This window comes from Rhinolophus sinicus, chromosome 17 (assembly GCF_057876585.1).
Source record: "Rhinolophus sinicus isolate RSI-liver-muscle chromosome 17, RSI-T2T, whole genome shotgun sequence".
NCBI classification, from domain to species: Eukaryota; Metazoa; Chordata; class Mammalia; order Chiroptera; family Rhinolophidae; genus Rhinolophus; species Rhinolophus sinicus.
The window spans coordinates 183,987,193-184,000,478 of NC_142517.1; the positions used below are offsets into that span (position 1 = coordinate 183,987,193).

The 13,286-nt window shown below is 35.5% G+C and overlaps 1 protein-coding gene across 7 annotated transcripts in view; it reads right to left on the reverse strand.

Moving 5' to 3' along the window:
- Positions 1-13,286, reverse strand: part of ALS2 (alsin Rho guanine nucleotide exchange factor ALS2) — a 74,108-nt gene that overhangs the window by 5,227 nt on the left and 55,595 nt on the right. For 4 of the 7 annotated variants that reach the window (XM_019726815.3, XM_019726816.3, XM_074340126.2 and 1 more), the window contains 8 exons: positions 12,829-12,940; positions 12,530-12,607; positions 8,321-8,454; positions 7,264-7,431; positions 3,593-3,710; positions 2,696-2,853; positions 862-984; positions 199-375 (listed from right to left, as the gene is read on the reverse strand). In XM_019726815.3, the coding sequence (XP_019582374.3) occupies positions 199-375; positions 862-984; positions 2,696-2,853; positions 3,593-3,710; positions 7,264-7,431; positions 8,321-8,454; positions 12,530-12,607; positions 12,829-12,940 (1,068 nt within the window). The remainder of the gene's footprint in view (positions 1-198; positions 376-861; positions 985-2,695; positions 2,854-3,592; positions 3,711-7,263; positions 7,432-8,320; positions 8,455-12,529; positions 12,608-12,828; positions 12,941-13,286) is intronic. The other 3 variants (XM_074340147.2, XM_074340137.2, XM_019726817.3) reach the window with 2 other exon arrangements.

Sequence of the window (13,286 nt, forward strand, 5' to 3'; positions counted from 1 at the left end):
GAACAATCGGGTTCATACTTATCTCCAAAAATTCTCAGAAATAATTATTAAATATCACTATTTTGCAAAATAAGATAGATCTGCAAATAAGTGAATGAAACTGCAAATCCCACACATAATTAGATGTCAGACTACCAAATAGATAATGCTGTTTGAATTTTAAATTAAAACCACTTGATTCCACTCCTAACTACTTACCTCTGTACCCCAAGGAAGCCCAGAAGAGCAATATCAGGCTGCTTATTTAGTCGCAGAACACATTCCCAGTAAATGTCTTCCTCACGATCATTATCCAGGGCATAGAGCATAAACAGTGGTGGGTAGAGCCGAGGTAGCAGCACAGGAAGCACTAACCCAGAACTTGTTACCACATAACTACAAGACATGGGAATGAGAGGGAGAAGCATTAATATTACAATTGAATACAGAATCAAAGTTGAAAATAAAGATGGGAATTTTGAGTAAAGAAGCAGTTATATTACTCTACTTGTATATGTGGAGTTCACATGAGGAGCTTACTGATGGCCCCAGAGTTTGGTCTCAGACCAAATATGAATTCTTTTCATCAACTCAAAATCTAACTGAAAACCTACTTGGTTTCCATTTTGAGACTGACTTCTCTGTGGTTATTCTAGGTCAGCAAGATGTTACTTTGCTCAGCTACCTTTGTGCCCAGTCATTTGTGGTTGCACTTTCATGGACTTGAGACCTAAAATGAACCTCAGAGATCACCTAGTTCAACGACATCATTTTAGAACTAAGGAAACAGATCTAGAGAAAACAACTTTTCTGGGAGTTTTTGGATAGGATCATTTGGTCCCCACCCCCCTTTCCTCACTATCTCCTCCCAACTCCAATTACCCTGGCTCTGGTGATTCGGATCTGGAATCTGGCTTCCCAGTGCAAAAGGATTTCCTTTCAGTAGGCAGAGGAGCAGAGAGAGGAATTGTGCTGCCCTCTTCAGGAAGTTCAGGAAATAAAAACCTAAGGAGTAATAAAAAAAGTAATTGGACAACTATACTTCCAGAGTGGCCAAAGAATAAAAACACATTCTTATTATTTAATCTATTTAAGGACCTATGAAATCAAACTTTATATCAATTAAATATTTTAGTTCTCTGAGAGTCTTAATTGATGCTTCTCACAGAATAAGAGTGTAGTTATTGAATACTACCACTAAAAAAATCTTCATGTGCAGTGGTTTTTTTCTGTCTAGTTATTAAAAAATGAAGATCTATATAATGTTTTTCTTACTGGCATCTGAGGTCAATTTTTATCGAGTCTTCAAGTAGAGATTATTATTCTCAGAGTATAAACAAATATCAGTGGAAACTACTTAAATGTCCAACATTAAGAAAAAATGAAAACTCAATTAAGGTAAAAATTTTAAATGTTTATTAAAAAAGTCAAGTTGCTGAAAAAATTTTCCAAATGATCAAGCTGCCAAGTTGTTGAGGATTTTTTTCTAGGCTTTGAATTTACCCTAGATTTTATCTCCAATCTCTTGGATGCAAATGGTAGGCTTTACCATAAACAACTTTACTGTCCTCCTTATATTTACGGCCCTTTCTCTTTAAAGGAAGATTGCAACCTTGTCCCTACCTCTGGCACTAATTTTTTAGCAGGGAAAGCTAAGAAGATCAGGAAACTTGTCTTCACTATACCATCAGAGCTAACACACTCCCAACCCAGTGGTCTTTTCTGGTAGATCATATTTCCCCCTCAAAGTCTGAACATTTCCAAATGCATTTATTAATTCTGAGGCTACTAATATAAGGAAGCTTTTTTTGGGACGAATCCATAATCTTTTGTATAATTATCTCAATATAGTATTTACTTGTTGGCTTAAACCCAGTAAAAAATCTTGAATGTCACCAGTTCCAGATTTGATTGCTGCCTGAAACTCTTTCTAAGGTGCTTAGTCGCTCGCTTTCTCACCGCCTTCAGATACTACTGCTCAGATACTACCTTATTAGTCAGGCCTCCTATTTAAAACAGCAGCATCTTACCTCCAGCCCCACCCTCTTTCCCTCAGTCACATTTATTATCATCTGACATACTATTATTTTGTTTACTGTGTCCCCACTAGAATGTAAGCTCCATGAAAGTACAGATTTTTAAATTTTTGTTTTTTTGGTTTCATTCACTGATAAATTCCACCAGGACTTGGAATGGTAGCTAACACACAGATGCACTCAATAAATATCTGTTGAATAAAAGAACAAATATGATGCTGTTGTCAAGGGACAGGACATAAATACTCAGGGACAAAATTTCGCATTACTTTATCTTCTCTGTGGTTAGGTTTTAGAGACTTGATTTTTCCCAGAGATTAAATCCAAATCATACTATATTTCATACCAGGATTAGAATTAAAAAGTAAATACATTTATTTTAGCCTTCAACTATGTTTAATGAGTAAGAAAGATGTAAAGGAGATAAGTAGCAATGGCTAAGGTTCATCTCTTTTTATATTTATAGCATAAACATAAGGTTAAAAATATGTTTTCCTTATTCAGTCAATTTAAGGATCTCTGGCATAAAACCATTTTCTTGATGAATAACTTCTGTGATGAAGGGAAACATTAACGATTCTTCACAAAGATGTAATCTCTAGATTCGGGGTGAAGATACCCAAGCATTAGTACAAACTAGTATTCTACAACTTGCAGACTTTAGTGAAAAGATCCCTTACCTCACCAGCTGGAAAATTCGCTTAAGGTAGGACTTAATCTCCTTCACAGCCTCCTGCAATAGCCGGCGGTTGGCTCCCACACCCACATATGTCATTCTGTACACAGCAACCAATGTCTCTACAAGCCTGCCCAGGGGGTGTAGAGGGGTGTCACAGGCCTGAGACAGGAGGAGAATCAATGAAGGCAATCAATGTGCACTAACAGAAAGAACCAACAAGTACTAAACAACTTTCAGAATGTCAGGAATCAACTTTTGGGTCAGGAAAATTCAAATACTCTAACTTTTCTGACACCGTTGAGTCTACCCAAATTATATGGAGTAGGAGTTTATAAACTTAATCAAAAAGTTCTTTTAACATCTCTGTGAAGTTAATTAACTTTAAACTCCACAAAAATATATATAAAATGTTATCTTGGAGAAAACTAAATAATGACTGCTGATTATGTTCTGAAACATTTGCTCTTCAGTTCCCTTGATTTCTCTTAGTACTCCTTGCTGCACCCCATATAATGTATGTCATCCCTGAAATTGTAGCTGATCTTAGAGGGTTTGAGAAGGAAGCAAAGAGAGCATAACCAGGGGTGAGGGCAGCATGCTTTATTTGTACAATCTCTAGCTTGCTAATGTTACTAAGAAAAAGCCGTTTTAAACTCTGACTCTAGTTCTTAAGAACACCCTTGAACACTTTACAAAACTTAAAAAGTTAACTATTGTCATCATAGACCAATCTTCATGCAGAAATGTGCTTTTAGTAGTCAAGAGAATTCACAAAAGAAATACTCAGAAAGCAAAAACAAGACTAGGGTGATGATGAGCTGTAAGTAGATTTGGATGATATACTGTGGTAGTTGCATCATTAACTCACAAGACCAGTGTAATTTTGTCTCTAGTTTACCTTTATTAAGTATTTCCTGATGTCATCATATTTCTCCACTGAGAAGGCACCAACATGCTGAGGAATAAACTCCAAACTCTCTAGTGTCTGAGTCTGTGAACGACTTAATATCTCTGGACTATAAAAAGGGAAAAGAAAGCCTATTATGATTTTCACATCAAGAAAGCAAGATGATTATAATGTACACATAAAACATCAACATCAACTAAGGATGAAATGGAGCATCCAGCACAGTGTTTGGTCCAAATAAGCTCATAAATGGCAAATGACCCACTATTAAGTTTATATAACAGTCATGCAAAAGACCATTTAATTGTACTTCATACCAACTACAATAAATTAATGAAAATTTTGCTCCAATGTGAACCATGATGTTGGGAAATACTATAATGTTTGCTTGAAGAGAAAACTGGTGATAGATTTGTGAGTGACAAGAGAAAAATGGAATAAAGAGGACAGGGAGAGCCAAAGAAAAAGGAAACCAAATAGAAGGGCAAAAGAAGAAATGAAAATGAGCTCAAGAAGTAAGAAGATAATGCGGATGCCACACACGCACAACAGTTGGGGAGGTAAGCACATAATGGGTAAAGAGAAGCTTTGCATGAAGAAGTTACGACAAAACAATAATACTAGTAATCAGTACAAATTTTTGGTAATGGCACTCTATCATTAGATTACAACGAATTAGAAATTAGAAACAGTGCACAATCATTATTATTTTACTATTTTAGATAAATAAGATAGCGACATGGTTTTATATAAAGGTTCATTCATTTTCACTTCTTAGGAACAAACACCCAACAACAGTTAACCAAGATTAACTGGAGAGCTAAGGTCTCAATGCCTACACTGATGGGCTCTATCAGTGAGGGCTGACCATCTGCATCACACACAAGGGCAAGGCCACAGATTTAATCAGTTCTGAGAGTTTCCATTACTTCTACTGATAGAGTATAAAGTAAAAATCATGAACTTCATGCATGAAACACTATAGCCAATTCCCATTTAACACAAATACGGGGGGCGGGGGAAGAAGAAGACCTAAACTTCTTTCTACATTGTAGGAATTAGCAAATGCTCAGCAATACTTGTAGAAGTTACTGGCAAGTTAAAGAATAAGGAAATATGAAGAAAGGCAGATGCAGAAAGGAAAAGCGGAGAAAAAGGGAGAAAATTTTAAAAAGTAGAAAGAGAAATGAAAAAGCACATCCGTAATTTTTCTTTCAGCACTTCAAAACTGTTCTGCCACTTCCTTTAGGCCTCCAAAGGATATTGATGACAAATATGCAGGCATTTGAACTGCTGATTCCCTACACGTTAGGTGTCGTTTTTTACCTAGTTGCTTTCAAGACTTTTTTCTTTCAATTTGAATATGATGTGTTTGTACATGGATATCTTTGTTTTTTTCCAGGATGTGGTTTGCTGACTTCTTGAATCTGTAGGTTTATGTCTTTCACTAAACTTGGGAAGTTTTCAACCATTATTTCTTCAAATATTTTCTCAGCCTCACAATTTTTCTCCTCTCCTTCTGGGATTTCAAGGACACAAATATTAAGACTCTCAGGCCCTTAGAGCTCTGTTCATTTTTTAAATATAAAAGCTCATTCAAATGTTAATTTTCTCTCTGTTGTTCAGTTGTTCAGTTTGGATAACTTCTATTAATCTATTTTCAAATTCACTGACTCTTCTGCTGTCATCTCTATTCTGCTATTGAGTTCGCACAGTAACTTTTTTTTTTTTTACTGTATTTTTTTATTCTAAAATTTTGATTTGCTTCTTTGTATCTTCTATCCTTTGCTGATACTTATCAGTTTTAATGTTTGCTTCAAGGGTGTTTGTGATTGCTCATTTGAGCATTTTTATACTCGCTGCTTTAAAGTTCTTGTCAGATAATTCCAAAATCAATGTTAAGGTGTCACTGATGTCTATTGATTGCCTTTCTCCAAATAAGTTGAAATTTTCATGGCTCTTCGATTGCCAAGTAATTTTGGGTTATATCCTGGACATTTTGAGTATTACATTATGAGATGCTGGGTGTTATTTATACCTTAAGGAGAATGTTGACATGTATAATAAATATAGTAGGCTTGAAACTATTATCTTTAGAAGGACCTGCTTATAAAGTTGACCTTTGGCTGGTACCTGCGAACTAAGCTTCCTAAATGTCCCCTATACTGACATGAAACAGTCCCTAACTGATAAGGGTATTTTGCTGTCCACAGACTATATTACCAGTGTGCTTTATGGTGAACATTTTCTTTCCTTCTGGGACTGTGGAATTTTGGTAGCTGCTAAGCACAGGGTGCCAATGTGACCAGCCCCCATTAAAAACTTTGGGTACTGAATCTCTAATGGGTTTCCCTGGGCAGAAACATTGTACATATGTGGCTGAATTTTACTCCTGGAGGGATGAGTGTGCTCTGTAGGACCCCTCACAGAAGGAGGAGAGCATGGGAAGCTTGCACATGGATTCCTCCCCACTCTGCCTATGCCTTCTCCCTTATGATCTGGCTGTGGATCCTTACTACGTTGCTGTAATAACTCTTACCTTGAGTATGACTATATGTTGAGTCTCGTGAGTCCCTCTAATGAATCACTGAATATGCAATCATCTTGAGAATCTCTGGAATAGCTGATATTTTTGTTTCAGCCTTCTATGGACTGTGGTTCACTGTCAGTTCACTTCTCAAAGCCTTCGCAGTCCTATCTGGGTCTGTCTGTGCGTGTACCACTCAGTGATCAGTCTGGGACCTGGTAGAAGTTTCCCTATTAGCTCACTTCTCAAAGTGCTTGGTATGCTAATTAGGATCAAATCCACACATGTGCAAGTCTGGGGTGAACTCAGGAGTTCAGAAACAACTTTACAAGGTTGGTTTCCAGAGCTCCTCTCTCTGTATCACCTCACCAGCATGTTTTGTTTCCAAATTAGGTCCTCTGTCCAGAAACTGCCCACTTCCATGAATGTGCCACATCCAAGGCCAAGCAGGAGAAGGACAGAGAGGCCAAAAAAGCAATAGGAGTTGCCCACGACTCTCAGACTTAAGGATCCACCAAAGAGGGAAGAAGCTTCTATGCCCTCAAGAGTTTTAGCTCTTGCAAGCTTCCTGTTCATGGCTGCTCTAGCAGCGGCCATCACTGCCCCTGCCACAGAAGTACCAGGGTTGGAGCATGAGAAAATGGAAATAAAAGGAGAGAAAGAAAACCTAGTGTGTCTCCTCCACTCAACCTGAGCTTTAGGAGTCTCTTTACCACACCTTGAGCCAAAAGCAAAGGGTTTTTTTCTGGATCTCTGTCTACTATACCACAGTGCTTACTTCAAGGTTTCAGGTTATACTGAGTCAGGCTGAGAGATACTAAAGTTAAAAAACCCAGTAAGCTCATGACTGGCTCAATGGCACTCTGAATTCAGGTATTCTTTCCCAATACTCCAGCTGATATTTACTTTTCAGAGTTTTCAAATAGCTGTCCATGTATTCTGTGTGGATTTTATAGTTGACTTCAGGAGAAGATAAAGGGAGGCGTGTTTTATCCATCTTACCCAGAAACAGAAGTACATCATTGACTTTTAAATTATATTTTTAAGTTAAATGTGGCAAGCCTTGAATACATATTGGTTTTACGTTGCATCTTCCTACCACGCTCTGCCCGACATTGGGCAGGCATTCACTCACCTGTCTCTGTGCTGGCGCCGATTGGTGGTCAGGGCCACAGCAATATTGTCCCATGCTTTGCAAACCTCCCCTTGGCCTGTGTTCTCACAGCCCAGCTGATGCCAACATTCATCAAACACTGCTTTCCACTTCTCATCAGCTGGCACTGCCAGGTTTCCTAGCTTCCTGCTAATAAATTCATGTCAAGGTTTTATTAGCGACTTTTTTCTATGCAAAAATCATAAAGAAGAGAAACGAATATACAACTGGGAGTGCTTCTGTAATTAACACAACTGCCTAGATTCATAGTGATTCTACTTTTAAAAACATAACAAAAATTTTAAAGGGATTATTTTTAGCGACTTAATTCTTATCAGATTCTACAGTGTATAAATTGTTAAGTACAAAGCACATCAGAATTGACTCCTTTGCTTTCTACATTTCCACAGAATTGATTTTGTAAAATTGATTCCTCCTAAAACAAGGACTTTCTGTGCATTGCACAACTCACAATGAGAACTGTGAAAATGCGTTACGTACTATGTTCTAAAAATACTCTAAGAATAGAGATGGTACATAAAATATATTGAGCTCCCATCAGAACAACGAATCTGAGATGTTACCAAAATAGAAAAATAAAGCTAAAGCTGTAATCAATAAAGGAAGATACACATATAAAAAAACTTCTTAGAAGTACATAATACACTAAGAGACTTAGATTTTGACTTTTTTTCCATATGTATAGAGTATACTATTCCACTTGGTATATATATAGGCTTGATCTTTACTTTTCAAAAATCAAGTTGTGCAACGGTTCCATTTCAGAATGCTCTCTTTCAATCAACTTGGACACCTGCACCACTAACAGTAAGATTGTTCCCACACACAGAACTTTTATTTTAAATATAAAGTGACTTAGCTATCTATAGTAGTGTCAGTTGACAATTCAAGGAGGTTCCATTCTGGTGGGGAAAAAAAGACTTTAAAAACTTGTTCTGTATTTAAAATATTAACCAGATTTGATAAAGACAACTCAAAACATTCAATCATTAATCCAGAATTTATACTAATTACTCACAAGACTTTGGGTCTGTCTTTATCACTCTCATACAGACTAGGCTTGAAGTAGGTTCCAGTGATTTTTATCCCAGATCCCCATTCTCCACTAAAACAACCTTCAATGTAATCTCCATTTGGCATAGTCAGTGTTCCCTAGGTAGTTAGAGAAAATGTGGAATTAGAGAAAGTATTTTAAATTTAAGAAATCAAGAGGGGAAAAAAAAAGCACTAAATGATTAACATTTGTTTTTAACTTACTTTTTACAAATCCCCAATACTTAAAAATAAAATAAAATAAAAAAAGTGTGTATGTGTATGTGCAAAAAGAATATGTGAAAGTAATCCTGGGTAAAAGAAAAAAAAAATAACAGGAAAAATTAGTAAAATATTTTGGGCTGAATGAAATGAACATATAACTTATCCAAATGTATGGGATGTGGCTAAAGCAGAGCCTACAGGACAATTTTTAGCTGTAAATTCCTATATTAGAAAATAAGAAAGATCTCAAAGGATGCTGCTAAAGCAGTGCCTACATGCAATTTTAGCTATGAATGCCTATATCAGAAAATAAGAAAGTTCTCAAATAGTAATCTAAAATTTCACCCACCTTACAAAATTAAAAGGAGTAAACTAAACCCAAAAAAAGAAAAAGAGATAATAAATAAAATCAATGAGACAGTAAACAAAACAAAAACAAAAAATAGAGAAAAATCAATGAAACCAAAAGTTGCTTCATTGAAAAGATACAGAAATTTACAAACAACTAGATTAATCAAGAAAAAAAGACATAAAATTACAAAATCAAAAACAAAATGGGATATATTACACCAATCTTACAGAAATTAAAAAGGTTAGAAGGGAATACTAAGAGAACAACTTTATGCCAACAAATTAGATAACAGGTAAAATAGGAAAATTCCTAGGAAGAAACAAATCATCAGAACTGATAGAAATGGAAAATCTGAATAGACCAATTAGAAGGAAATTGAATTAGAAATCTAAAATAGTCTCACAAAAGTAAATCTCAGGCCTGGATGACTTCATTGGTAAATTCTCCAAAACATTCAAAGAAGAAATAATAATACCAAGGCTTCACAAACTCTTTCGGGAAATAGAGAAGGGAACCCTTCCCAACTCATGCTATGAAGCATTTCCTTGATACCAAAGATAGAAAGACATCATAAGAAAATAAAGCAGTAAACCATATTTTGTCAAAAAACTTTGACAAAATATTAGCATTATATCCAGTAACATATAAAAAGGATTATACAATATGACCAATTACAATTTATCCCAGGAAAGCAAGGTTAGTTTATAATCAGAAAAACAACCAATATAAACACTATATTAATAGAATAAAGGACAAAAACCACACAATCATCTCAATAGGCACAGAAAAAGCCCTGTGACACAATACAAAACCCATTTATGATTTTAAAAACTCTCAACAAATTAGGAATAGAAGGGAACTATCTCAATCTGATTAATCTATGAAAAACCTTTAGCTAACACCATACTTAGTGATGAAAGATTTAATGCTTTTCCCCTAAAACAGGAACAAGGCAAAGATGTCCACTCTTGTTACTTCTATTCAACATTCTACTGGAGAATCTAGAGAGTGCAATCAGACAAAAAGAAATAAAAGGCTTCAAGATTGCAAAGGAAGAAGTAAAACTATATTTGCAGACAACATGATCCTATATGTATGAAATCATAAGAAACACACACACACACACACATATACACACACACACACACACACCCTACTAGAACTAATAAACGACTTTAGCAAGGTTTCAGGATACAAAAACAAAATATAAATATTGGTGCATTTTTATATAATAGCAATGAACAATTCAAAAATAAAATTAAAAAATAATTCTCTATATAACAGCTTTAAAAAAAAGTTACGAATAAATTTAACCAAAGATACGCAAGAGATGCATATTGAAACTATAAAACACTGCTGATAGAAATTAAAAATGATCTAAATAAATAGAGAAACATTCCATATTCATGGATTGGAAGATTCAATATTATTAAGATGGCAACTCTCCCCAAATTGATGCAATCAAAATTTCAGCAGGCTTTACTACAGATTTTGACATACCATTCCTAAATTTATATGAAAAGGCAAAAGATCCAGCACAGCCAAAACAATTTTAAAAAATACCAAAGTTGGAAGACTTACACTTCCCTGATTTCACAACTTACTAGAAATCTACAGTAATCAAGACAGTGTGGCACTGGCATAAGGAAAGACATATAGATCAAGAAAATATAATTTAGAGTCCAGAAATAAACATATTTTATGGTAAAATATGTTGACCATACTTAGGGATGTTAAGAAAATTCAACAAAGGTGTTAAGAAAATTCAATGGGAAAAGTTGCTGGGGCAATTGGATACCCATATGCAAAAAGATCAATTTAGACTTATAACTCACACAATATATTCAAAGTGAATCATAGACCTAAATACAAGAGCTAAAAGTATAAAGCTTTTAGAGCAAAACAAAAGGAAATCTTAATAACCTTGAGTTAGGCAAAGATTTCTTAGATGTGACATCAAAAGCATGACTCATAAAAATTTTGATAAATGGGACTTCATTAAAATTAAAAAGTGTTGTGTTTCAAAAGACTCTATTAAGAAAATAAAAACATGGGCCGGCCCGGTGGCTCAGGCGGTTAGAGCTCCGTGCTCCTAACTCCGAAGGCTGCCGGTTCGATTCCCACATGGGCCAGTGGGCTCTCAACCACAAGGCTGCCAGTTCAATTCTTCGACTCCCGCAAGGGATGGTGGGCAGCGCCCCCTACAACTAAAATTGAACACGGCACCTTGAGCTGAGCTGCCGCTGAGCTCCCGGATGGCTCAGTTGGTTGGAGCCTGTCCTCTCAACCACAAGGTTGCCAGTTCAATTCCTCGACTCCCACAAGGGATGGTGGGCTGTGTCCCCTGCAACTAGCAACGGCAACTGGACCTGGAGCTGGGCTGTGCCCTCCACAACTAAGACTGCAAGAACAACAACTTGAAGCTGAACAGAACCCTCCACAACTAAGATTGAAAGGACAACAATTTGACCATTGTTCCCCAATAAAGTCCTGTTCCCCTTCCCAAATAAAATCTTAAAAAAAAAAAAAAAGAAAATAAAAACACAAGCCACAGACAGCAAGAAAATATTTGTGAATACTATATCTAATAAAGAACTTGTACCTGGAAAATATAAAACACCCTTACAACTCAATAAAACTATAAACAAATTCTTAAAATGTCACAATATTTGAATGGGTAAACTGTGGTTTCTCTTATTTAAATAAATTAAATAAAAATTTTTAAAAATATATTTGAATAGACATTTCACCAAAAGATACATCAGTTGTTAATAAGCATATGAAACTATGCTCTAATGACATATGACATCATTAGTCACTAGGGAAATGTAAATTAAAACCATGAGATATCAATTCACACCCATTAGAATGGCAAAAAGGAAAAAAAAACCAGAATAAAAAATGTTGGGAAAGATGTGGATAAATCAGAATTCTCATACATTAATGATGGGAATATAAAATGATACAGCCACTTTGGAATAGTTTGGCAGTTTCCTAGTAGTATGTTAAGCATCAGTTTACCATACAACCCAGCAATTGCACTCCTAGGCACCTACCCAAGAGAAATAAAAACATGTTCACATAAGAAGTTGTAGTCAAATGTTTATAGATTTTTATTTACAATAGTTTAAAATTGGAAATAATCAAATGCCTATTAACTGATGAAGGAAGAGATAAACAAAATGTGGTTTTGGAACACTCTTCAGCAACAAAAAGGAATGAAGTACTGCACATGCCACAAAATGGGAACACCTCAAAAACATTTTGCTAACTGTAATATGCCACACAGTAGAGTCCACAATGTTATATGATTTATAGGAAAGGACCTAAAAAGACTAATCTGCAGAGTGATCAAGTCCATTAGAGGTTCTCTGGGACTGGAGGTGGAAACAAGGCGTGATTTCAAATAGGCAGGCGATGGGTAATGGAAATCTTTCTGGGTGACGGAAATGTTCCAAAATTGAACTGTGGTGTGATTGTACGACTCTATTTACTAAAAAATAATTGAAATGTACACTTTAAATGGGTGAATGTTATGTATGGTAAGTTAGCTTTTTTACAAAGTTAAGAAAAAATTAAAAAGATTGCATTAGAGAGACAAAGAAGAAAGTTTCCAACCTTTCCACTAAGAGTCCAGTCATCTGAAAATTCTCCCTCATAGATGGTATCATCTTCAGAAAGTAAAACCCCATTTCCCTATGTGAAGAAACAAAACAAAAATAACACATAAAATGTGGGGTAACTTAAGAGTACATGTAGCCACATCCCCCCAAAGCCTTATGTGATCTGAAAAGACAAAGCAGTACTACGAAGGTAGAACATTTAAAAAAAAAAAAAAAAGATGATTTTAAAAGTTAAGGACATAGAAGTTAAAAAAAAAAAAATCAATAGTAACTATATACAAATCTTCCACTCACCATCATTTTATTAAGGTGAAAGTTGCCTTCATAGTATAATCCAAACTGGGTAACTACCACACCATTCCCTTGACATACATCATCTTGCCACATTCCCATATACTTTTCCCCCCTTCATAGAAACAGAAAAGAAATGAAATGAAAAATCAATGATAAGGATGAGGTAGGGAAAAAACAATGATCACATGGGAGATACCAAGCATCACCCCTAGGTGGCATCTGTTCCATTTTTCTAGTTCAAGTGGTTAACTCCATCTCCTCAGAAATGAGACAATGTGATAGAAAAAGGCATCTTACTTAGAGAAACGTTCTCTTAGGAATTTGACATTATAATCCACCTGACATAAATTTGCATACACTCTATGTATTTCCACGATAACTTTAAAATGTATAATCATGAAAAGAATGTTAACAATTCATCTCTAAATAATTTCATTCAAAATGTATTAGGTTGGTGC